The sequence below is a fragment of the Girardinichthys multiradiatus genome, chromosome 9 (genome assembly GCF_021462225.1).
Source record: "Girardinichthys multiradiatus isolate DD_20200921_A chromosome 9, DD_fGirMul_XY1, whole genome shotgun sequence".
Lineage (NCBI taxonomy): Eukaryota > Metazoa > Chordata > Actinopteri > Cyprinodontiformes > Goodeidae > Girardinichthys > Girardinichthys multiradiatus.
The window spans coordinates 44,588,493-44,615,457 of NC_061802.1; the positions used below are offsets into that span (position 1 = coordinate 44,588,493).

Below are 26,965 nucleotides of genomic sequence, written 5' to 3' on the forward strand. Positions count from 1 at the left end.
TTTTTTTATATGGTTTTTACAGTGCCTTGCTAAATTATTCATAACCCAGAAATCATTACGAACAACAAACCCTAATGTATTCTAAGTGGAATTTTATTGTATGGACAATCAGAACACAAGTCATATTTGTGAAGTAGAAGATAAATTATGCACGGTTTTCGAGCAGTTATAAAAAAAAAGGTTGTGGAGTGCTGAGAGCATTTGTATTCATCCTCCTTTATTATATACCCCTTAATAACCCAGTTACTATGTATAATCCACCTGTTTGTAATGTAATCTAAGTATTCTGTGAAGGCCTCTGGTTTGTCAGAGAACATTAGGGAACAAAAAGCAGACAGGTCAAGAAAGATGTGGTCGAGCAGTTTAAAGCAGGGTTAGGTTAAAAAGCAACATTCCAATCTTAAACATATCACAGAGCTCTGTTCCATTCATCAATTGATAACTGATGAGTATGGCACAACTACAAAAACATGACTCTCTACCTAATCTGGTTAGGTGAGCAGCTAAGAGTCATGCACAGCAACTGTGGAGGAGCTGCAACGGGACAATCCACAGACTAAAAAACTATTTGGAGATGCAAGTCTGGGCTTTATTGAAGGATTGACAAGAGATCCTTCCTGCCCACAGCTATCAGCATCTACAATGGCTCTTTGAGGAAACCTTCATAATATGAGCTATAATAACATTTAATTTCCCTTTGGGATTAATAAAGTATTTTTGAATTGAATTGAATTGACAAGAACAAACATTGTTAAAAGAAATACATAAGAAGTCTGGTTTGAAGTGCCTACAGCTAACCAGTATAGCTCTCATAAAGAGAATGCTCTGAGTTATCCATTATGGACTTCATTTTATAGTTATGGAGGTAGGTGATTGTTGAAGCCCTCCTCTGTGTCTTTTGAAGTGTCAGACATAGTAAATGAGACTGAATTGTTTTAAATGCACTGGAGAAATCAAATATATAATTTTATTATTTTTTGACAATTCCATGTCTTGTCATCCCGCTGTGGAATTGTCATGTTGGGAGCGTCTCCCAGAGGGAATATGTTTTATACCGAATCAAGAGTACTTTATTCAAATGTTAAAATTCTGTATCCTCCACACAAAGTATGACCGTATATCTTTAGCTAAAAAGCAGCTTAAAAACTGCAGGAAGAAGTTTTTCTTTTGCTATAGCTCTCCCTTTTTGTGCTGTCAGCAGTCACATGGGGGGGGGGATTTCAATGTATTTGATGCTTATTTGATGTAGCTTACGCTACATGTGTTACACACTGCTTGCACTTCTCGTATTTCAGTTTGACAACAAATTGCAACCCTACTAAGTGCACAGCTTTATATTGCAGCAAATCAATAATTACTGATAGCACAGTATTAATAGGATGCAGTAATGTACTACAATTTGTTGGTTTTTGACCGCAAACTCCTGAATATGTCCTGTCTTTACATCAATGTTAAAGCCAGCAAAAGGATGCACACAGGAATCAAGACATTTCTGTATTTCAGTAAACTACAATGAATTTATTAATTGGACTAGGCTCTTTGGCTTTTGTAAATTTGTATTATTATATATAGCATTGAGCTGAAAATGTAGAGTGGGAATTATTAATTAAGAGTACTGCATCTACAGTAACTGGGTGGAATGTACACAACAAGAAGTTTTCTCTGAGTGTGTTTGAATGTGTGAATACCAACTTGATGGTTAAGAGGTTCCTACTAGTTTTAAATAAACAATTTAAAACATTCTACTGTTGTCCATTTACCAGAGAATATTGAGGACCATACAGGTTGTCAGACCTCCAAGCACAGCTCTCCGAAACCACAGGATCTGGACAAGAACAAAATACAATATATTGGTGTACTTGAAAATGATGTCCAGTCATGCACAGCCATTCAAACATAATGGAAGACATTTATTTGCAGGAAAATGCTTCAGTATAACTCATGTGAAAGATGAATCTCAAAAGGTCCTCTTAGCGTCCTTGGTGTTGTTGTATTAGACCACTTTATCTATGCAGCTAACTAATCCAGGATAGTCTTCATCTAAACCACTCGACGCTTTTCTTACAATGGCTAATTCTATCATTCAATAGACTACTGGTAACACAAAACAGTGAACGAGACAAGGAAAGGTTTAAAAGGAAATCATTTGAATAGCTTAGATAATTTAATACAGAGGCTTATTAAAATGAAGCACATCATTTTATTCTGCCAATGGCATTGAGGAACTACAGCAGTCCAAATGCAGAAGAGCATTTAGTGACATTGAAGGAGGACATTTCAATCAAGCGACTTTTGTTCCAGGCAATAAGTGCAACAAATTTGTAACCCTGGCTTTTCAATTCACAGATTTCCTGAAAATGTGAAAATAGAATATAATCTATTCTTAGAAGTTTATTTTTTTTTATTATTGTCTCAGACAATGGGTAATCATAGCACGTCTATGTTGTTTCTGTTTCAGCAAAGAAAGAGTCATTGTTTTAATCAGCTAGAAAGACAAGGGTATAGCTCAATGGTTAGCAATTTTGGTCCTGAAGCAGTACTAGACATTTTAGATGTTACCATGCTAGAAGATCGCTAACAGGAATTAATGGGTCCTTGGAAACATCCTGCCAAACTTGATGATAGTCTGAGAAGGTAATTAAGCAATTTGATTCAGATGGGATGTAACTGGGAAACATCTAAAAGATGCAGGTTTTAGGACATATGGATATTAATCAAACATTTTAACTATACTTTAACTAAGCTGAAGCAAAGACTCTAAAATCCCCCAGAGAGCCAGATTTTGATCTCACTGAGATGCTGTGACCTGAAACATGCAAAGACTAGGCTCTTTGGCTTTTGTAAAGTCCTGAAACACCTTACAGCTGAAAGTGAGGAGTAGACATACTGTTCTCAGACCAAATTCAGAGACTTGTAGGTGTCTTGGTTGTTATTTAATGACAGATGGTCAGAGTAGCTTCAATTATCTAGTTCGGACACATTGTCAATATATTCATGAGGAAATGAAGGTTAATGTGTGGTATTAACCTGTAATTAATCACGTAAGAAAAATTAATATATTATTTTTAATACGACTGTATGTGATAAGATATCCAAGCTATTATAAAACTAAAAGCTGCTCCTGAAACAAAACCAACTCTCTCACTCATCTGAATAAATATTTTATTAGGTTTGAGACACTAAACAACACTATTCCTCAATCTGATAAGTAGACACTCATACCAAGCAGTTCTGTTTTCTGGAGGATATTGAGGAGCATTGATGTAAAAAGCTGCTTGATCAAACTTGTATTATTGTGAAAGATCCTACCCACCCTCTTGATTGAATGATGTATCTCCCAGCTACTGAAACAAACTGGAGCAATCAGGCTGGAAATTTCTCCGCATACCAACATTGCCACAAAATACACACTGGACTGTGCTCATGAACACAGTTATAACAGTGAAGTATGCAAGGGTCAATATTAAACTTTTTCCTTCCTTATTATGTGTTTATTTATTATACATATGAATTGTTGCACTTTATTGAATGCATTATTTATTTACTCTTTCCTTGGTTCTGAGCGACTGCCATGGCATTTCATTGTGGTGTCTAATAACAGTTTACGTTCCACCTTCCGCTGTTGCCGACACTGCATGTGATGCCATCAGCTCAGTTGTTGCTAAGCTACAGACACAAAACCCCAATGCTTTTGTGGCAATTTCTGGTGATTTTAACCATGCTTCACTCTCTGCTACACTTCCAACGTTTCAACAGTTTGTCAGCTGCTCTACCAGAGAAAACAAAACATTGGATTTGTTTCATGCAAATGTCAAGGACTCATAAATCTCTACAGCAATACCTCCTCTAGGCAAATCAGATCACAATCTTGTTTTTCTCTGCTCGAAATATAAGCCCCTTGTTCAGAGGCAACCTGTAATAAAGAGGACTGTGAGAAAATGGTCACAGGAAGCTGAAGAAGCTCTGCAAGGTTGCTTTGAGGCTACAGACTGGGATGCACTGTGCCAGCCACATGGAGAGGACATAAATGCCATGACTGAGTGTGTAACCGACTATATAAACTTCTGTGTGGATAACATCATCCCCACCAGAACGGTGAGATGCTTCCCCAATAACAAACCTTGGATACCAATGACCTGAAGGACCTGCTTAACAAGAAAAAAATAACCTTCAGAGAGGGAGACAGAGAATTATTGAGGAGTATACAGAAGCAACTTAAAGTCAAGATAAGAGACAGCAAGGAGGTGTACAAGAAGAAGCTGGAGAGCAAGCTCCAGTAAAACCATATCAGAGATGTGTAGTCAGGGATGAAGAAGATCACAGGCTTCAAGCAGGAAGATGATCGGACCGATGAAGGTCTGGACAGAGCCAATGAACTGAACACATTCTTCAATAGGTTCAGTTCAGAAACAAGCTTTGCATCATCCTCTCCTGCTCACAGCCAAACAGACATCCCACCCTCCTTTGACACACAGGACCCACAGCTGTCCAGTAACATCTCAAATGTTTTATCTTCCACCTCAGCCCTAGACCCTTCTGCTTCTACATATTTGCCTTTAACCATATCAGAAGATGCTGAGGCTTCCTTTACCACCTCCTTCCATCTGTGTGTCTCAAGAAGTCAGGTGAAGATGCAACTGGAGAGACTGAATCGGAATAAGGCTGCAGGTCCAGATCATGTCAGAACTAGAGTCCTGAAGGCCTGTGCAGAGCAGCTCTGTGGGATTCTGCAGCACCTCTTCAACCTTAACCTGGCCCAGAAGAAGGTTCCGGTGTTGTGGAAGACCTCCTGTCTTGTTCCGGTACCAAAGAAAACTCACCCATCAGTCCTCAATGACTATAGACCTGTTGCCCTGACATCTCACATCATGAAGGTCCTAGAGAGACTCCTGTTGGCCCACCTGAGTAAGCAAACAATAAACCATCAGGACCCCCTTCAGTTTGCTTATTGCTGTGGAGTTGTAGTTGAAGGTGCCATCATACACCTGCTTCAACAAACCCACTGTCATCTGGACAAAGCCAGCAGCACTGTAAGGATAATTGTCTTTGATTTCTCCAGTGCATTTAATACAATCCAACCTGATTTGCTTTGTCAGAAACTCCAGAAGACTCAGGTGGAGGCCTCAACAATCTCCTGGATGAAAGACTACCTGACAAACAGACCACAGTTTGTGAGACTGAAGGGTTGTGAGTCTAACCAGGTAGTCAGCAGCACAGGAACACCACAGGGCACTGTACTCTCACCATTCCTTTTCACTCTGTTCACCTCAGACTTCCAGTACAAGACAGACTCCTGTCATCTGCAGAAATACCTGGATGATTCTGCAGTCGTGGGGTGGATCAGAGATGGACAAGAAGCTGAGTACAGGAAGGTGGTGGACCACTTTGTGGCATGGTGTGGAAACAATAGTCTAATCTTGAACGTGACTAAAACAAAGGAGATGATTGTAGATTTTAAGAGAAACAGGAATAAGTCAAAAACTGTTTCCATCATGGGAGAAGAAGTGGAGGTGGTGGAGGAGTATAAATACCTCGGTGTTCACCTGGACAACAGACTAGAGTGGAGATGCAACTGTGAAGCCGTCTACAAGAAGGGACAGAGCAGACTGTACTTCTTGAGGAAGCTTAGGTCGTTTGGTGTTTGCAGCAAGATGCTGCATATCTTCTATAAGGCTGTTGTGAAGAGTGTGATCTCTTCTGCCATCATCTGCTGGGGAAGCAGCATCAGAGCCAGGGACTTAAAAAAGCTCAACAAGCTGATAAAGAAGGCTGGCTCTGTTCTTGGGACTCCTCTGGAACCTCTTGAGATCATTGTGGAAAGAAGGATTCTTCATAAAATGAAGAACATTATGGAGAACCCTGAGCATCCTCTTCATGAGACTGTCCTACAACAACACAGTGTCTTCAGTCAGAGGCTTCTTCAGATCTGCTGTAAGACGGAGCACTACAGGAGAACCTTCCTGCCAACAGCCATCAGCATCTACAACGGCTCTTTGAAGAAACCTTCATAATATGCTGCAAGATCTAATTTCCCTTTGGGATTAATAAAGTATTTTTGAATTTAATTGAATATACGTATATTGCCTATGTACAGCCTGAATGACAATAAAATGCTGTCTAGTTTGGGCTTGGGTTCTGTTCCTTTGCACCCAGCTTCCCCACATTTAAGTACAGGTAATTTGTTTGTAATTTGTTTACAAATTAATAATATACACCAATTGTGCATAACATTGTGACCACCGAATGAGATTTCAGTATGAAATGGTCAGTATCCATCAAAGTGTTTCACTGCTCATTGATGTAAGTGTGGAGCGAAGGCTGGTCTGCATGGCCAAATACAACAGAAGAGCTATTTTAGTTCAATTGAAGAGAATGATAAAAAGGTGTCTGAATAAACAGTGCATTACAGGTAAATGTGCATCACTTACCATGGGAACACATGGCAACAGGATGCACTATGGGAAGGTTAACCAGTGGAGGCAGTGGGATCCTGTCATCCATGTGGATGCTACTTTGACAGGTACCACCAAAAAACTGCTGCAGAATGTATATATACTTTTAAAAGAAACACTATGCCCTGATTGTTCCATTGTGCCATTTTTCAGCAGCCTGGTGCATCTCACTACAAAGCAAAAAGGTTCAGGAATAGTTTGAGGACTTAAATATCAGTGGGATGTGCTTGATAAACAGTTTCTATCAATGGAGGCACCACCTTACAACGGTGGGGTATATTACCGCTATATGAATTTAAAAAACATTGTAAAATTAATAGATTCACCCCTGTTATATAAACCAACTAATTAAACAGTTTACACGTCATTCAAAGACAGTAAGAAAATCCATAATATAATAATTTCATCAAATATTTTATTAATCAAACTGATATATAAGCACATGTAATGATTTGGTAATAAAAAACTAACAAACATATGGCTAAACATGAAAGAACAACAACAAAAGTCCTTTTAGTGGTAATGATGGTCTGGAGACATTAAGGAATGTTGAGGGATCTTATTCAACAGACTACATTTACATGGTTATTTATTTTAACAGATTTTTACAAAATCTAACCCTAACCCACTACCACGCCCAGCTGGATTCATAGCTGTTGTCATGGGGACAGTCAAAACAAAAACACAGGTCTGCACATGCTACATTGGTTCTTGCAGGTGTAAATGACCTGTTATCCACGGGACAGATTCCGCTCCATCAAACTGTTTAATGTTATAAAACATTAAACAGCTTATAATCCTTCTTTGAGAATCATTGTATTAAGCATTTTAATTTTATTTTTTTTCACATTTTAATGAGATTTTGGAAAATTCAGCTGAATTTCAGAATTGTTTTATCATTTCACAATTTTCACAATTATTGTTTTACATTATTTTGTTCCTATAATCACACACTAAATGTTTTTTAAAAATAATTTCCTTGCAAACCTTTCATTCTTTATTGGATATAAAACAAAGAAAATATGAAACAGTGATTATTTGGTTATTTGTTTAAATATGTAACACAGTGAAAGATAAAATGTAATCTAAACATTGAAACTATAAAAAACAAAAAGGGCCAATTTGAAAAGCATCTTATACTTGTTTTACCAAGTTAGATTGAAGATGGAAAAGACAACTTTTCCATTCTTTTGGATTTGTGTTTAATTTGCTTAACTGTACCAACGGTAAATCTTCGAGCTCAGAAACGTCTAATCTATTTAAGATTTTATTCAGTCTTTTTGGCCTGATCCTTCAAAACCTTCCTAAATCCACACCTGTAAATATAGCTCACATCTACTATGACATAAATACTTTATAAGGATATTTTTATTTATTTATTTTCTGAGAATAATTTATGTTTTAAATAAACGTCTACATCACTAAACTCTAGTACCATTAGTTTAGAAAAACACACAACTAAACTACAATACATGCTTGTTTAAACAAAAACTAGACAATTGGCCTGCGGAAAAAGATGGGTCCTAACCAGCTGCTCTTCAGAACTGTCCTATCCAGCAGTAGAGGTTACGTGCCTAGCAGGAAGACAATCGGAACAAGGAGCAGAGGGAACTGAAGCCGTTCAGTTTCACAACAGAATAACAAGTAGAGGCAGATCCAGTCTAAGGAACAGTTACCTGTATTTTGTTGTGTGAGATTTGAGAGAAGAGCAGAGGCATCACATTTACAATCCCCCCTATTGAAACAAAAAGAAAGCAGTAGATTAATTCCAGTCATTTATACAATCTGATGTATTTGTGCTTTATTTCTCTGCATGTTATTTTCCTTTAGGTGCATCGATCATAATCTTGTTTCCAATCTCCAGTTTTTGGAAAGCTTTGACCTAACAATATTTAATATAGATGATTACAATTTCTCTTTAACAACTATAATAAAGGAATATATAAGTGCTGCACTGAAATATTTTTTTTTACCAGCCTTCCTGTCATAAGTGATTATTAAATATTAATACTAAGGAGCAGAGGGCATGTCACACTCCCTGTGTGTGTGAGGGAGCAGTCGATTGAAATAAGAATTTTATCGTTATTTTAAAACAACAAGAAATGGTGAATGAGTTTAAACCTGCTTTAGCATCTTATAGAATAGAACACATAGAGTTATAAATATTTATTTCCTATAGAGAATGTAGAGTCGTAGCTAACTCTGGCTTTTCTAAAATAACATTTCCAAATCCAGCATGTCCCATGACAGAGGCTGAAAGCTCAGAGGGATTCAAAAAGAGCCCCTTTGCTCTACAGTACTCTGTTCACGTTTAAGTTTGGATGTTTTTAAAGTGAGGTTCTGTAAAGTTACTGTTTGCAGTAGTTTCCTTACCTGTAGTACAAATATGTTATATCACTGTGAGCTTGTAGGAATGTAAATCCTCAGAGTGGTGGAAGCCAACAGAAGGCCAGTACAGCTTCTTGTTCTGCTGGCTTCAACAGTTTAAACTAAAACTCACTAAAAACAAAGTTTTTAGCAGTGAGATAGAATGCTATGTTAGCAAAAATAAATAGTCTACAATATCAGGAAAGAATAGTAGAGCACAAAAATTACAATTCCAAAAAGCTCACTATGATATGACATCTTTCTACTACAGGTAAGAGAACCTTTATCGATAATAACATCATAGAACCTCACTTCAAAAAAGCTCTGTTAGCCTTCCTGTTAGCAGTTGGCTCTCTCTCACTTTCGTGCAGCCTGAGTGAACCACAAACATGTCATAGAAAATACAGATTTCTTTAAAATAGATTCTTACACTCCTGTGCTTCCATCGACTTCATTCTCTACACCCCTAAAATACAGAAAACAGCTAACTTTGAGCCTCCTTCTCTTAGTAACTGCTTCTACACCAAATGCTGCTATCTGGGCAACTTGGTATGGTCAGATCACTAAGATCAGACTCTTGAGATGTCTACCTACTGGTCACCTGTAACAGCCCATCAAACTCATTTTGTCAGTCAGTAGCTGTTTTTTGATTCAGAATCGTGTTTAATTCTGTACATACATTGCTCTGACAGGAAAACTATAACTACTATAAATCTGTAACACTATGTATTATTTATACTGATATCATTTGAAGATGTTCTTGATTACCATAGAAGGTATTGTTCTTTCAGGTAAACAGCAATGGGCTGCACTGGACAAGTTGTAGCAGGAAATAATATTTTGAAATATAGACTTACTTCCCTCTGATGTTACCTTTCTGGCTTTCTCCTTTTAAATTTAATTTTGGATGTGAAACTCTAATTTGCAATAAAATACGTGTCTGTATGCTGCAAGTAAAAGGTATCAGAAGGCAGCTTAAAAGGCTCATCATTGCTCCATAGTTGTCTAGCAGGCTTTTAAATCAGGACCAAAATTTCAGAAGGGAGCCTTTTTTAAATCACTAGGAAATGATTTGAAGTTTTTGTATAGCATCCCAAACAACTAGGAATGACAAACTGCAAAGCAGCTGTCACAACCGGCAGCTTCCATGTTCCAATAACCCTCTGAAGTAATAGAAACCGCAAAGAAGTACAGTCAGAGCTGTCACAGAGAGACTAATGAAACTGAGCCATCATCCCACAGCTGAGACACAGACACAATACATGCTGGCGGTGGAAATAAAAATAAATTTAGCACTTAATGGCAATCAGAGACACAAACCAGACCAGATCCCAGAGCTTCTTCTACCTTTAGCTGTCATTTTGTTCTGGTTTGTTTTAGCCCACACATACTTTGGAGCAGAGCTAACCCTAACTTGACTGACACTAGCATGCACCAGTAATGGTCACTGGGAAAGCAAGCATGGTTCTCTGGCTGAAATGATGCTGAAGGTATTAGCAGCATTTCAAACAGCCTTACAAACTGTTCCAAGTGAGTAAAAGTATGGACCATTATAAATCATTTCAGAACTTGTTACTCCTTAATGTGACAATTCAGCTGAAAAACAATCAAATCTGTTGGAAGGAAAAGAAAAAAACAAAACCATTGAAAGGAAAAGGGTTAGATACAGGTTTCTGCATTTCTCCTAACATATTTATTTGTTTGTAAGTTGAATTAAACAAGGCACTTGCCAAATTCAATTGCGGAAATGTTTAAAAATGATTTATCATGGTGCCATTTTTTTATTTAACTTAAACCAGGTATTTTAACAGAAGTGTGTGCACTATATATGTATATATACATATATATATATATTTAGTCAGTCAGTCAGACCCACTATGTAATAAGCGGTAGAAAATGACTGACTGACTGACTAAATATATACACAGCTACACATGTGGACAAAATTGTTGGTACCCCTCGGTTAATTAAAGAAAAACCCAAAATGGTCACAGAAATAACTTGAATCTGACAAAGGTAATAATGAATAAAACTTTTATGAAAATGAACAAATGAAAGTCAGGCATTGCTTTTCAAACATGCTTCAATAGAATTATTTTAAAAAACAAACTCATGAAACAGACCTGGACAAAAATGATGGTACCCTTAACTTAATATTTTGTTGCACAACCTTTTGAGGCAATCACTGCAATCAAACGATTCTTATAAGTGTCAATGAGACTTCTGCACCTCTCAGCAGGTATTCTGGACCACTCCTCATGAGCAAACTGCTCCAGTTGTCTCAGGTTTGAAGGGTGCCTTTTCCAGATGGCATGTTTCAGCTCCTTCCAAAGATGCTTAATAGGATTTAGGTCAGGGCTCATAGAAGGCCACTTCAGAATAGTCCAATGTTTTCCTCTTAGCCATTCCTGGTGTTTTTAGCTGTGTGTTTTGGGTCATTATCCTGTTGCAAGACCCATGACCTGCGACTGACACCAAGCTTTCTGACACTGGGCAGCACAATTCTCTCTAGAATCCCTTGATAGTCTTGAGATTTCATTATACCCTGCACAGATTCAAGACACCCTGTGCCAGATGCAGCAAAGCAGCCCCAGAACATAACAGCCTCCTCCATGTTTCACAGCAGGAACAGTGTTCTTTTCTTCATATGCTTCATTTTTACGTCTGCAAGCATAGAGCTGATGTGCCTTGCCAAAAAGTTCCATTTTTGTCTCATCTGTCCAAAGGACATTCTCCCAGAAGCTTTGTGGCTTTTCAACATGTAGTTTGGCAAACTCAAGTCTGGCTTTTTTCTGATTTGTTTTCAACAATGGTCTCCTTGGTCATCTCCCATTAAGTCCACTTTGCCTCAAACAACGTCGGATGGTGCGATCTGACACTGATGTTCCTTGAGGTTGAAGTTCACCTTTAATCTCTTTAGAAGTTTTTCTGGGCTCTTTTGTTAACGTTCGTATTATCCGTCTTAAATTGATTTTAAATTTCTGAATAATATGTGAAACTGTAGTCACAGGAACATGAAGCTACTTGAAGATGGTCTTATAACCTTTACCTTTAACATGCTTGTCTATAATTTTCTTTCTAATCTCCTGAGACAACTCTTTCCTTCGCTTCCTCTGGTCCATGTTGAGTGTGGTACCATGTCACCAATCAGCACAGTGACTACCTGTAGCCCAATATATAGACCCACTGACTAATTACAAGAAGGTAGACACCTGTGATGCTAATTAATGGACACACCTTGATTTAACATGTCCCTCTGGTCACGTTATATTCAGGGGTACCATCATTTTTGTACAAGCCTGTTTCATGAGTTTATTTATTTAAATAATTCGGTCGAAGCATGTTTGAAAAGCAATGTCTGACTTTTGTTTGTTCATTTTCATAGAATTTTTATTCATTATTACCATTGTCAGATTCCAGTCATTTCTGTGACCATTGTGGGTTTTTCTTTCATTAACTGAGGGGTACCAACAATTTTGTCCACGTGTGTGTATATATATATATATATATAAAATATATTTTTTATTGTTCTCATGTAATATATTAATCTTAAATGTCATGTTTATAGTAGCTGTAAGCAGAAGATAATCATAATTAATAGTACTAAGGGCTTAAAGGGTACATCAGTCTGTGTTGTATTGATCTACATGTGTCTCACTTAGTTAATTGAATTAATGAAATAAATGAACTTTTCAATAATATTCTAATTGTTTGAATGGGTCTGTAGATACCTGAGGATGTAACTGTCTACTTACAGTAACAAAACAAAAGATCACCCATTTATACACTAGCTGTGAGCCTATCATTGTGTATGCTTGCTTAAGTAGATAATATGTAAGAAAGATGTATGCAGTCATACAGGTTTCAGTTTGTGAGCATGTCAAAACTGTGCCACTAAATTACTACTATTGGCTTGTAAAACAGTGCTCCATCAAGCTGGTAACACAGATCATCGCCAAATTATGTCTAAACTGTTGAAGGAAGTTGTTCTTAGATAATTTTTGATACCACTCTTTCTTCATGACTGTTTTTGAGAAGAACCCACTCCCTCTGATGTGAAGCAACCCCGCATCTGGATTACAGGAGCACCCTTTACTGTAGAGATGACACAACACCGCAATGTTCTTCTCTGGACGAAACAAACAGAAGATTTATCAGAGAAAATACTTTGTAACATTTTTTTTGGCTGTCCATCCTTGTACACTGCAGAAGGTCCGTCTGTCCTTAATATTCTTTTGGATATGGATTTTGTCACAAGGTCATGGTCCAAATCATACACCATATTTCCCAGAAGCTGAACACCTGTTAGGTGTCTGTTAGGCACTGACAGGGTTCACAATTCTCCAACGTGTTTTGCCATTCTTTATGATTGCTATAACCTTGAATGGAGTTTCACTGCAGGTTTGGAGTCTTAGCAGTCATTTGTCGTTATTTATTAACCAGAAAAAAGAGAGGGCAGTAGAAGATATGAAAAAGGGCCAGAAAAGATGCTGACAGAAAGTAGGTGAGTGATACGGAACCAAACTGAGTCTCACCTAGAGCTACAGTGCCCATTAGGAAAGGTTTCCCCATCTGACTGAAGTCACTCCTGCTCTGGAGGCCGACCTCAGAGCCCACTGCAAATGTCACCGCCACCTGAGACACACAGACACAATGCCGGGTGATAAAAAAACGAGAAACATAACCCAAAACAGATTAGCTTTGAGGAATTTACATCTTTAATGAACCACTGGTAAAAAAATAAAACTATCAGCAAAAAGTGGCAATCTAAGTTGCATAAAGGATCTATTATTGATTACTTGTTTTCCATGTTTGTTTTAAAGATGATTTTGCTGTCTAAACAAAAAAAAAATGGGTTGGGGTAGTGTCCTCTTATTAGATGTGGGGGTCACCAGCATTTGAATCGGCTGAGCTGTGACGGTGGAACTGAGCTAGCTGGCGCTTCTCCCTTGGCTCTCGTTGCAGTGGTGGTGATGTGATGTGTTTGTGTGGTTGCTGTGGCATGTTGAGGGCAACTGGCCTCGGGTGCGTGCTGCTGGCCAGGGACCTCTTGGCGGGTGAGTTTGTCCCATCCTGGTGTATGGTCGGGGGGTCCGTTGGGAGCGCAGTGCTTGGCGGGGTCTATCTGTTGCGCTTGTGGGCGTAGGCTGGATGCTTGGAGTGGGGCAATGTGTGGACCTTGTGCTGTGTGCATGCGTCTTCATCGGCTTTTCAGGGGTGGAGCTCATCTGTGGGGGTTTGCCCCTGTGGGGAGGGAGTTTATGGCATTTGGGTTCCGGGGCATGTGTTCATATCGGTCCTGGTTGAGGGTGGCCCTATGGGGAAATTCATGTTGGGGATCATGTGGGGTGGGGAGCTCATGGTGTTGAGATTGGAATTCATTGGGGGGGGGGTGGGACTGTTTCATCCTGGGATAGCTCTGGTTGGCAGGCTCGTTTGGACCAGGTAGATCCCTCTTCTGTACATCGCCCCCTCTCCGGATAGGGACGGGTGTCGTTGGGGGCTGGAGTCTGGGCCGGGGTCGCTCGGGTTTAGGCGGTGCCTGCACAAGTCTGGGGCTGTCTGCGTGTCTCCTCCTGGGTCCGGGGCTGATTGCCCTCTGGGGTATCAGTAGGGAGTATAGAGTAAGTACGCGGAGTGTGAGTGAGTATACGATCCATTGTTGTGCATTACGTTGGGTGTTTGGGTGTGAGTATTTTTATGTGTACGCATGAGTGTGAGAATATGTGATTGTGACTGTGCGTCCCTGTTTTTCTGTCAGGTTGGGTCTAGAGCTGCTCCCTCTCCTGGATCAGTTTAGGACCCCCATCAAATGTGGGGTCTACTCAGAGGTGTTTAGATTCAGGTGTCAACAGATACAAAGATGTTATATATTGAGCCACAGCTACCTCTAAATACATCTTGCATTCATTAGGACCGTGCACTTTTCAGTAACAATGCTGTTCTTATATATATTTCTGCAGGTATAGAAGCTGTCTTCTAGGGTGTTATAGTGTATTCTCTTCACCTTTCTTTCTCTCCTCCATTCTTTTCTCCTTCTCCTTTTCTTTTTTGCCCCACCTTATTCTCTTTATCGCTTCTTTTTTTCCTTTTCATTTCCGCTTGTGTCCATTGCGATTGAAATAATTCCAAAGCAGTTTCTAATAAAGTTTCTTTTATAAATATCAAGCAGAGCATTAAACGTTAGCTGTAAAGCTGTACCTGTGAAAGTAAACCTGTTGGGCTTTTTCTTGGCACTCAGACAACAATTCTAAGTGCTACTGTGCTGGACAAAAAACATAAAATAAAATATAAAAAAATACACAAAACAATTCCAGGAGTTTATACAGTCAATGGACTTCAAATATGTTTACTAAATGAAAATATGAAATTGTGATATGCATTTGTAATCAATCTCCTTTACTCTGATACCATTATATGCAATCCAGTGCAACTAATTACCTCCAGAAGTCACCTCTTTAGTAAATAGAGTCCTGTGTATATTTAATTTCAGTTTACTGTAAATCCAGATGTTCTATGAAAGTGTCAGAGGTTTGGCAGAGAACATTAGTAAAACAGCCAGCATCACCAAGAACACCTAGCAGTTATGGAAGAATGGCTAGAAGAAAGCCATTGTTGAAAGAAATCTAACAGAGTTCCTTTGATGTGTACAGGTTCTTCTCAAAATATTAGCATATTGGGAATGAGTTCATTATTTTCCATAATGTAATGATGAAAATTTAACATTCATATATTTTAGATTCATTGCACACTAACTGAAATATTTCAGGTCTTTTATTGTCTTAATACGGATGATTTTGGCATACAGCTCATAAAAACCCAAAATTTCTATCTCACAAAATTAGCATATCATTAAAAGGGTCTCTAAACGAGCTATGAACCTAATCATCTGAATCAACGAGTTAACTCTAAACACCTGCAAAAGATTCCTGAGGCCTTTAAAACTCCCAGCCTGGTTCATCACTCAAAACCCCAATCATGGGTAAGACTGCCGACCTGACTGCTGTCCAGAAGGCCACTATTGACACCCTCAAGCAAGAGGGTAAGACACAGAAAGAAATTTCTGAACGAATAGGCTGTTCCCAGAGTGCTGTATCAAGGCACCTCAGTGGGAAGTCTGTGGGAAGGAAAAAGTGTGGCAGAAAACGCTGCACAACGAGAAGAGGTGACCGGACCCTGAGGAAGATTGTGGAGAAGGGCCAATTCCAGACCTTGGGGGACCTGCGGAAGCAGTGGACTGAGTCTGGAGTAGAAACATCCAGAGCCACCGTGCACAGGCGTGTGCAGGAAATGGTCTACAGGTGCCGCATTCCCAGGTCAAGCCACTTTTGAACCAGAAACAGCAGCAGAAGCGCCTGACCTGGGCTACAGAGAAGCAGCACTGGACTGTTGCTCAGTGGTCCAAAGTACTTTTTTCGGATGAAAGCAAATTCTGCATGTCATTCGGAAATCAAGGTGCCAGAGTCTGGAGGAAGACTGGGGAGAAGGAAATGCCAAAATGCCAGAAGTCCAGTGTCAAGTACCCACAGTCAGTGATGGTCTGGGGTGCCGTGTCAGCTGCTGGTGTTGGTCCACTGTGTTTTATCAAGGGCAGGGTCAATGCAGCTAGCTATCAGGAGATTTTGGAGCACTTCATGCTTCCATCTGCTGAAAAGCTTTATGGAGATGAAGATTTCATTTTTCAGCACGACCTGGCACCTGCTCACAGTGCCAAAACCACTGGTAAATGGTTTACTGACCATGGTATCACTGTGCTCAATTGGCCTGCCAACTCTCCTGACCTGAACCCCATAGAGAATCTGTGGGATATTGTGAAGAGAACGTTGAGAGACTCAAGACCCAACACTCTGGATGAGCTAAAGGCCGCTATCGAAGCATCCTGGGCCTCCATAAGACCTCAGCAGTGCCACAGGCTGATTGCCTCCATGCCACGCCGCATTGAAGCAGTCATTTCTGCCAAAGGATTCCCGACCAAGTATTGAGTGCATAACTGTACATGATTATTTGAAGGTTGACGTTTTTTGTATTAAAAACACTTTTCTTTTATTGGTCGGATGAAATATGCTAATTTTGTGAGATAGGAATTTTGGGTTTTCATGAGCTGTATGCCACAATCATCCATATTAAGACAATAAAAGACCTGAAATATTTCAGTTAGTGTGCAATGAATCTAAAATATATGAATGTTAAATTTTCATCATTACATTATGGAAAATAATGAACTTTATCACAATATGCTAATATTTTGAGAAGGACCTGTACTAGAAGCAATTTGAGGGACACAGCAAACATGTAGGGGAAGGAGTTCTAGACACATGACATACATGCACACTGTTATGTGTGGCTTAAAGCTAACAGTTCTGATCAACCATAACCCACAATTCCCATGATGAAACATGGTGGTAGCAGCATTTCTTCAGGAGAAACATGGAAACTATTGTGGATTAACAGGAAGATGGATGGAGCTAATTACAGAGAAACCTGGGAAAACCGAGGCTGGGACTGGGTGGAGGACAAACAACCTTAAACCTAAAGCCAGTGCTACACTGGAATGCTTTGGATCAAACCATATTTAGACAATGGCCCAGTCAGGATAAATCACTAAATCCAATTAAGAATTTGTGACACGTTTAGAAACTCGGGCCTGTATTCACAAAGTATGCTCAGACTAAAAGTAGGTCCTCAAAATGTCATTCTAAGAAAAATCTTAGGATTTCTCGAATTTAAGATTTTTAAGATATTCTCCATACAATAAACAACAGTGAATTAATAAAACGCTACTGGCTCAATGGTGCAGGGATCCACCCCCTAAACAGTCCAGTAAATAAGCACATACATTTCTATAACAATCATACAATTATTTATATAGAGGTAAGATTAACTTTATTATCCTCCTAGGGGGAAATTAAATAGCTTAAGGGGCAGGTTAAAGGTGCACCTCTTGTAAGGTAATATTAGGAAGGATAAATAAATAATAGAAACAATAATGAATAACAATGAATAAAAAATGAACAAAATTACAAACAATAGTAGAACAGAATTATTAAAATATTTACACATTGTAAAATGCTTTCAAAAAATAAATTGGAAAAACTCAAAAGGTACGTAACAGCGTTGCTCACATTCCAGGCTGGTGCTGGAAGCAGAGGGAATGACGCATTGATCTGCTCGGGAAGTCCTGTTTGTTCGCACCGTGATTCTCCATCTTTTTTTCTCCGTTTGGTTTTGGTTATTTTACCAAACTAACCCTCATTATACAAGAAGGCAATGACAGTAAAATGCTGAATTTTAATATTAATATCAAATTTATTAATATGAAATAGATACAGTATGAAAACAACCAGCATAGCAAGCAAGCATAATAATAGGCAAATAAAAATGACGAGCATGTAAATAAGCTACGTTCAAACATGTTGATGCTGTGTGACAATTAATTTCATCTTGCTAAGTTTCAGCATCATGATGTACAAATTTCTAAATCCAGTGTAAATTCTATCATGGTTAATTTTCCTTCATTGATTACTAGGAGCACATTTTTGTTGTTGTTTCTTTTAACAACATTTCACAGCTTATCGAAGACAGCGTCACACCTAGCAACGGGGTCAAAGCACTTCCCCACTAAGATAGGAATTTCTGGTGTCTCTTAGTTCAGAGTTGCTCTCAGCAGAGAACTAAATTACTCTTAAGCTAGGGGTCCTTGGCAGGATTTTTTAGGTTAAGATTGAAGCTCTCTGAGAGGACTTAGAGAATCTTTGTGAATAAAGGCCCAGGTCTTCACATATGCTCTCCATCCAGTCTAACTGAACTTGAGCTGTTTTGCAGAGAATAATGGGCAAATGCTTCAATCTCTAAGAGATTGGGTATGTAGAGATTTACCAAAAACATGCTGTTGTAACTGCAGCAAAATGTAATTTTATGAAGTACTCACTCTGGGTTCATATTACATGCTTGACACAATATAATATGAAAAATATTTGGAAAACCATTTCTGGCCCTGTTGATAATTGTGCATTAATTTGTGTTGGTCTGTTACATAAAAATCCCAACAGAATACATGTGAGAAAAAAGTTCAAAGAGTCTGAAAACATTTGCAAAACAAACGGCAACTGATGGGGAAGACAAGAAAATACAGAAAGGACTAGAAAAAGAGTACTATTTTAGGAGAAATGCATACTTTGAACATGCGTGTTGGTGGTCATGTTCGTTGTATCGGGCTCACTGTCTCACTGTGGGTTTGTTTCAGTTATGTTTGGACAAACAACAGAACCCACTCTACCAGCCACCTTCTGCACAAATATAAACCGGATTGCATTGTCCTCCTACAAGTGATCTGACTGCCCTGCAGCAGGCTGCAGTGCTCTCCTGCTGTCATGGGAGCCAGTGGCATTAAAGGTTCAATGACAACTTTATTAGAGGTGAGGGTCTGGAATCCTAACCAATTATTAAGCCTGGATAAATGTCACACTAATTATTTCCAGAAAGCTGTGAAATTACGGTCGATTCTCCATGAATAATCTTCCTTTCAACACTGTTCAACTGTTTGGTGTATGAAATTCATTTAAAAGTGCGTGTATGTGTCAAACAATGCTGCATTTTCATGTGTGGCTGAAGTAATGACTAAAGCTACACTCAGGCCTATTTCACAATGACTTAATAGAGCTTCTATAAAGGTGCATAAACTTCATTTGGGCTCCCCTCTTATTTTATTTAGCTGCAGGTTTTTGTGTGAAGCAATCAGTCAGATGTCAGGTCTTAAGGAGCTGCTGGGGCAGCACATCGATTTGGACGGAATTACAGAGAGAAGAGAGCAGTGGAAAGAACAGAGGAGAAGAGAGGCGGAAAGAGGGGAATTCATTTTCACCAGGATGCAGGGGTCCCATAAGGCAGGGGCAGATGTGATTTTATTCTTTAATTAGCATGTGTAGTTTTTGCTATTCCCCAGCAACAAGGATGGAGCACAATATGAGAGGCAGCTAAAAGTTAACTTCAGAACAATGTGTTGCATAATGGATCTTCCAGATCTTGCTCTCCAGATGGATGAGGAAGACATGCTGACAACAAATGGAGCTAGACAGGTTCACAGCTGTGTTTGAAGTTAAATGCTACAGTCAGCTTTCTTATCTGTCCAATCACACTACATAAATAATTTTTAACAATCAACCACAAACTTTAATGTGTTTTATTGGGACTTTATGTAAACACATAATTGTGAAGTGAAAAGAAAAGGAAATATGATTTTTAAATTGTTTTTCAAATATAAAACTGAAATGTGTGGTGTGCATTTGTCTTCAGCTATCCTGAGGCAACACTTGGAAATATGTTTTGTTGCTGTTGCAGCTGCAGATCTTTTGGGAAAAGTCTCTTTCAGCTTTGCACATCTGAAGACAAACATTTTTGCTCATTCTTCTTTGTACAATAGTTTAAGCTCAGTCAGATTGGATGAAGAGCATCTATAAACATCAATTTTAAAGTCTCAATAAAATCCGTTAGTATCCTTGGGAGACACTTCACCCGCTTTGCCTGCTGATGGTGGTCAATGGGCTCAGTGGCGCTAATTGCATGGCAATCTCACTTCTGTCAGTCTGCCCCAGGGCAGCTGTGGCTTCATTGGCCACTGTCAGTGGTAGGCTACGCAAGTACTTTGGGGTCCTTGGACTTGATAAAGCACTATACAAGGGCAGGCCATTTATCATTTAAATCCAGATCTGGACTTTGACTGGGCCATTCTGGATGCATGAACATGCTTTGATCAAACCATTCCATCGTAGCTCTGTCTGAATGTTCAGGGTCGATGTCATGCTGGAAGGGTAACCTCTGTCCCAGTCCCAAGTCTTCTGCGGCCTCTAACAAATTATCTTCTAAGATATCCCTGTATTTACCTCCATCAATCCATCAATCCTAACATCAAGTCTGACCAGCTTTCCCAGAAAAAACCTCCTCACACCATGTGTTCAGGGTGATGTGCAGTGTTTGTTTTCATTCACATGCCATACTGTTTTGCATGTGGGTCTCATCTGACCAGAGCGCTTTCTTCCATATGTTTGACCTCTTCTTAGAACTTTCTTTCAACAATGGCTTTCTTCTTGCCACTCTTCCATGAGAACATTTGTTGTCATTTTGTCAACAAAATCTCCCCCCTGAGCTGTGAATTTTCTGCAGCTCTTCTAGACTTAACTTGGACCTCTTGGCTGTTTCTCTGATTAATGTTTTCCTTAACCCCCTGGCAATTTAAGTGGAAGACCATGTCTTGATCAGTTTGGAGTTGTGCCATTTTCATTTATAGACAAGGGATTGAACAGAGCTCTGTGAGATGTTCAAAACATGGAGTTTTGTTTTGATAACTTTCTCCCTGACCTATCTGCTGCGTTCCTTAGCCTTCATGATGCTGTTTGTTTATAATGTTCTCTGACAAACCTCTGAGGCCAGAAAAAGAACAGCTGGAGTTATACTGAAATTAAATTACACAAAGATGAACTCCACTAAATTTAGAGACAATTTGTTGCACAGAATTTTATGTTAGGAAATCAGAGTAAAAATGGCTGAATACGAAAGTCTGCTATATTTTCAGCTTTTAAAATTGTAAAGAAATTGGAGACCATGTATTAGTTTTGGTTAATTTCATAACATGCTAAACCTTGTGTTGGCACAAAAAGATCAACTGAAATACGTTAAAGTTTGAGGTTGTAACGTAACAAATTATGAAAAAGTTCAACATTTTTGAATATTTTTGCACGACAGTGTAAATAGGAATTGTCTTACTGGCTGAATTTGGACTTACTCTAGAAATCTGACATACAGCAGTTGGTCATTAAATGGTAAAATGACTGAATTAATTTTGTGCCTTTCAAGTCATACAGAACATTCAAAGCATTTAGACTAGAGCCACATCCACCCAATCACACTCTCAAACATTCATACACCAATACCCAGATCGCTAGGTAACTTGGGGTTAAGTCCCTTGCCCAGGGGCACATTGTCAAATGGCAGGACGAAGCTTTGAATGGAATTCACAACATTTAAATTGTAAGATTAATAATCTTCCTACCGAGTCACATTTGCCCCACTAAAAAATGAAAAGTGACTAAAGAAGATTTATTAATATGCATTGAATTAATTCATATTTCCCAGCATAGGTAAGGGACCAGCCTCTAGTCTATAATCCTAGCCCTTCCTATAAACTAAACACATATTACACATCTAAGATATTTGCACTGAATGACTTTTGTGAAATGTGTATACTCACTATCCTAATGCTAGGTTTATAAACTTCCTTTAAAATATATACATATTTTCTTTTATGAAATGAGTTGTCCCAAAGGATCAAGCTTTCACTTTTATTATGTCCTCTAACATTGTTTTCTTGGACCTTATTTACCTCATCAGTGCTGCTTCTTCATTGATATACTGGCAGATCAACGGATGCTGTGGGATTTAGTAAAAAAGAGATTGATCTTAGCGTTACTGAGTTTTGTGCCGCAGGCAACGGGAGTCAGCAGATGGGTTTATGCTGCAGTCGTTGGTTTGTTGTTTTGGTGGAGAACATTCATTTAATGTCACCATCCACCTAAAGATCGGTGTTAGTGAAAGAGTCACTGAAAGACACTGAAAGAGTTTTGGCACCTTTCTCAATACAAATACATCAAATAAAGTGAACAGTAACCACAGAGGATTTAAATCTGATGTGAAGCCTGAAACTGGTGGGTATTCATGCATGAATGATAAGGATGCATGAGACCAACATCCGATTGTTCAGTAGCATGCAGTCAGTGAGGCCTCTAAATTTTCCCAATGGATCTCCTGTCCTTGAAGAACAATGAAGAAATGGGACAGAGTCATTTCAGACTGCATCAATGGCACACAGCCTTCGAACAACAAACACACTCACACACAAACCTCAACAGACTCTGTGTCACAGAGGTTGTGATTCAATTTCGCAGTCATTATTGATGCCTATTTTTTAACAGGAAACTGATGAAATCTTACTGACACCTCATTATGATGTACCTCCTTGTGAGCATTATTTTAGGAAAGAGCCGCACTGTGTTTTTGCACCCTGTAGATGGAAATACACACACACACACACAAACACACACACACTCTTGTTTTGCTATATGTAGTGAGGACCATGTGTTGACTCCCATTGACTTCCATTGATTTTCAGTCATTTCCAACCCTTTCTATGCCCTAACCCTGACAATAACCCTAAACCTAACTATTACCAGTGCATGCCTAACCTTAACCTTAACCTAAAGTCAATTCACACCTTAGTCCTAAACCTAACCGTTAGCAAAATAGGTCATGAGGACCAGCAAAATGTCCTCACTTTGGTACAATCGGTCCTCAATTTGATGGTGAAATTGGGAAAATGGTTCTCACTGTGATGCCAAGACAGGAACACACACACACACACACACACACACACACACACACACACACACACACACACACACACACACACACACACACACACACACACACACACACACACACACACACACACAGAGTGAAGAAACAGTGACCTGGAGCCAAACAGGAGGAGGTCCTAAGATTTAGAGGCTCAGCTGTGTAACGGGGCACTGAGTGCCGTTCCTTCTTCAATGCATCAATATGAGTGAGAGCTGGCCAGCCAGCCAAGGCCGAGTGCTCCCGAATAAAACCCACCAACGTCAAAAATCAGCCATTTATGGCCCAGCAAATTGATTTTTTTTTCTTTCTGAGTGAAATATTAATGTTTCCATCTTGGTATACTTGCTAAGAAAACAGTTTTCAGGCTCCTGAGTTCAGAAAAGGTACAGAGCCCATCGCAGTCTAGAGAGGGATCAGTTTACCACAGGGCAACCTAGACATGCAAAGACAAGCAACACTGCACATAAACATTCAAACCTATAGCAGATATAAAATAACCACTTAAGACATAGCATGCATGGTTTTGGACTTTGGAAAAGAAAACCTGAGCCCTAAGAAGAAGAAATAAAATCACACATTTTGTCAGGTTGCAACCAAAAACTCAAATAAAATGCAGTGAGCATTTTATTCGAATTTATGGGATAGATCAACACTTAGCAGCACAGACCTTTAAAATAGAAGGGGAATAAACAAAAACTATACAAACAAAAATCTATAGTGTGGCACACATTTCTTTTTACAAAACTTTTATTTTACTCCAAATTATTTTTTAATATTTGCTTTTTCCAGAAATTACTGCATGGTTTTATTGTTTTATGAAAAACTAAAAATGTGGCCTGCATTTTGTTCAACCCCCTTCATAAATACTTGGTAAAAGTCTCAAGTCTTTTTCAGCCTATAAGAGGTTTTCTTGCAGGATTGCCCTGTATTTAGCTCCATCAATACTTCCATCAACCAGGATTTACTGTGGGGATGGTGCATTCAGGGTGTTAGTTTTTCTCCACACACTGTTTTGCAAGTAGGCCAAAACGTTTAATTTATCTTTCATTTACAGTTTTGCACTATTTTGTGTTGGTGTTTCATATAATTTCCCAGTAAAAAACATTGAAGTTTATGGTTGTAAGGTGACAACATGAGTCAAGGGATGTGAATACTTTTGCATACTGTAGAAGGGAAGAACAAGCCCGCTCTCCATGGAGAGGCCCCAGCTTAGATTTAAACCGACAACTGATTCATGTTGAAGTTCCACACATACAAATAGAAAAAAAAGCTTAACTAGTCAAAGTGCAAACTAAAAACAGTATTGCTAGTTCTGACAGCTGTGAAAGCCTACTCATCTTACTGCATATGAAGCTGTTAGGTTGAATGTATATATTATTACATATTATCACTCACTTGTATTTCTGTTTGCATTTCTGAGAAGCCTATGCCTTGTGTGCAGCTGGCTTCGCAAGTAGAATCAACTGTTTCTGTCCCTGTTTCCACTCTCTGAACTCTGCCTGACATGTCTAGCACCCCTATTTGTAACCTGATATGTCTGTTTACTTTGCTGTATAAAATAAACTCCGTCGGTAATCACACCTCTGTAGTCCACTGCAGATCAGTGTGATTACCCTTGCGGCGAGTAGAAAGAGTCTCTGTGTCGTTCCTCTGAGTCTGACTGTTGGTTTGAGCTGATCACTCATTCCACACCCCAGCAGAAGCTATTTGTAATTCTGCAGTTTTTGACTTTAGTAGTTTTTTTTGTTTTTAGTCACAATAAAACTGATCAAACATGTCTGAATAGATGACTGAAACAAAATCTACAACCCATTAGCTACAGTGGTTTTGTGCTGTTCTAAGTCTCATCTAGAGAACAAGGCCACTGACTGAAAAACACGCCATATTAAAATAAATTCAAGGCTGGAGTTCTGGCCTTTAACTTGCTCTTAAATCAGTTAAATCTAACCGGAACAATATGAATCTAGACAATACATATTCTACACTGTCATTATTTATCAAACAGAAAAGAAGCCAAAATGAATAAGCTTTGTGAAAAACTAAGTAAACGCTTGCTGTTTACACAACAATTTGGAGAGAAAGTAGCATTCAGGCAGCTGATGCTAATCAGACACATTTAACTGATCACCAACAAGTTTGAACAGCTCTTTAAAAGCTGAGGTTTTGACTGTTTAACCTGTAGCACATAGGTGTGTTTTAATCCAAGGTCTGATCATGCGATATTCAAACTGAGGAATAAACATATATTTCAATTTAGTCTGAGTTGAGTATCTCTACCACTGTTTGCATTGTATTGTAATCAGAACTGGGCTCTCAAACCATCAAATTAAGGTCAAGATTATTTCAAAATATTATTTGTGGAGAAAAATATAATCCTAATATCTATAGTTACATAAAACGTTTTCCGTTTTTTTCCCCCCTAATTGTCCTTGCAGTAGTGGCGAAGAAACCCCCCTCCAACAATCCCACAGAATGCTTTGGCCTCTGACACAACCTCTGATTATTAAGCCACTCCAGTAAAGTATAAAATGCTCGGTGTGCTACAGGCAGAGAGGAGAATAATTTCAATCTGTCCCTGCGTTCTTCGTTAGGCAGCTGCTTCATGACTTTGATAGAGCGAAACGATACTGGGTCTGTCACCTGAGGAACACGCCTCAAGCCACAGGTACAGCCTGCCTTCATCTCTGCGTCCTCTGCTCTAATGGCATTAACAAACTCAGCGGTTTCTGTAGGAGACATGTTGTGTATTTTTGCTAGTTGAAGCTATAATTAGAACAGGTCCGATAGGAAACGTTTGGAGGCTGGGAAATGTTAGTGGCTGTAATGTTTTGTAACGTTTGACGTTACCTGCAGGCGCATCATCACCGCTGCTCCCACACACAGGATTTGTGGCTGAGGTAAGCAGCAGTTGGTGAAGGTACTGCTATAGAACCTCAACTGCTAAAGGAAGGTTCAGCAGTAGTTGTCTGCCAATAGGGAGGATGTCAGTTTGAATCGCATTCCCCAACCCCTGATCCCTGTATAAAGGTCCATGAACAAAACCCTAAACCCACTCTGACTGTTTTTTGTATGTGTGAGTGAGTGCATGTGAATGTGGCTAACTATATAAAGGCAGGTAGGACTAGAAAAGTGCAAAAGAATGTCATCGTCAGCCATACCTAGGCTGTGCCAACTGTATATCATTGTGCAACTTTAAAATGCAATGTATCTACTACATACCTTACATTTTCAGAGAAAATCTCAAAGTGCTCAAAGCAGCAAAAAAACAAACAGAAGACAACTGCAACCTCAATTAACAGACAGATTCAGAAGCAAACCATCACCATGGTAGCAGAAAACAATGTTTTAGTGCAGCAGAAGTTGGCACCGTGTATTTGGGAGATAAACGATCACAAATGCAAAAATCTCACATTATCCAGTTTTGAAAATTTTACTGAATTTATCTATTTTGTGTTTTCCTGTCCAAACAGTTCTAATGCAGACTTCAGGATTTTCAGTTTGACACCATGTTAAATCATTATGTCCTGTTTAATGAAATTAAAATTATAAATACCAAAGTAAGTAGTAGGTAGGATAGTGGAAGTTAGGCTAAAGCACATTTAAAAAGTGCAGTTCAGGAATTTACACAAACATATTTTATCAGTGTCAAATTATTTATTAAATAAGGGTGATGAACTCTGGTTGGAGGGCCTCCTGCTGAATTTGTGCCTGGGGCCCCGAAGGGACTCTAGAATCTCCTC

General features: G+C 39.0%; 1 protein-coding gene across 2 annotated transcripts in view; it reads right to left on the bottom strand.

Moving 5' to 3' along the window:
* Positions 1 to 26,965, bottom strand: part of si:ch211-51h4.2 — a 142,447-nt gene that overhangs the window by 62,791 nt on the left and 52,691 nt on the right. For both annotated transcript variants that reach the window (XM_047375732.1, XM_047375731.1), the window contains 3 exons: positions 13,355 to 13,454; positions 8,129 to 8,187; positions 1,761 to 1,825 (listed from right to left, as the gene is read on the bottom strand). In XM_047375732.1, coding sequence (XP_047231688.1) covers positions 1,761 to 1,825; positions 8,129 to 8,187; positions 13,355 to 13,454 — 224 coding nt within the window. The remainder of the gene's footprint in view (positions 1 to 1,760; positions 1,826 to 8,128; positions 8,188 to 13,354; positions 13,455 to 26,965) is intronic.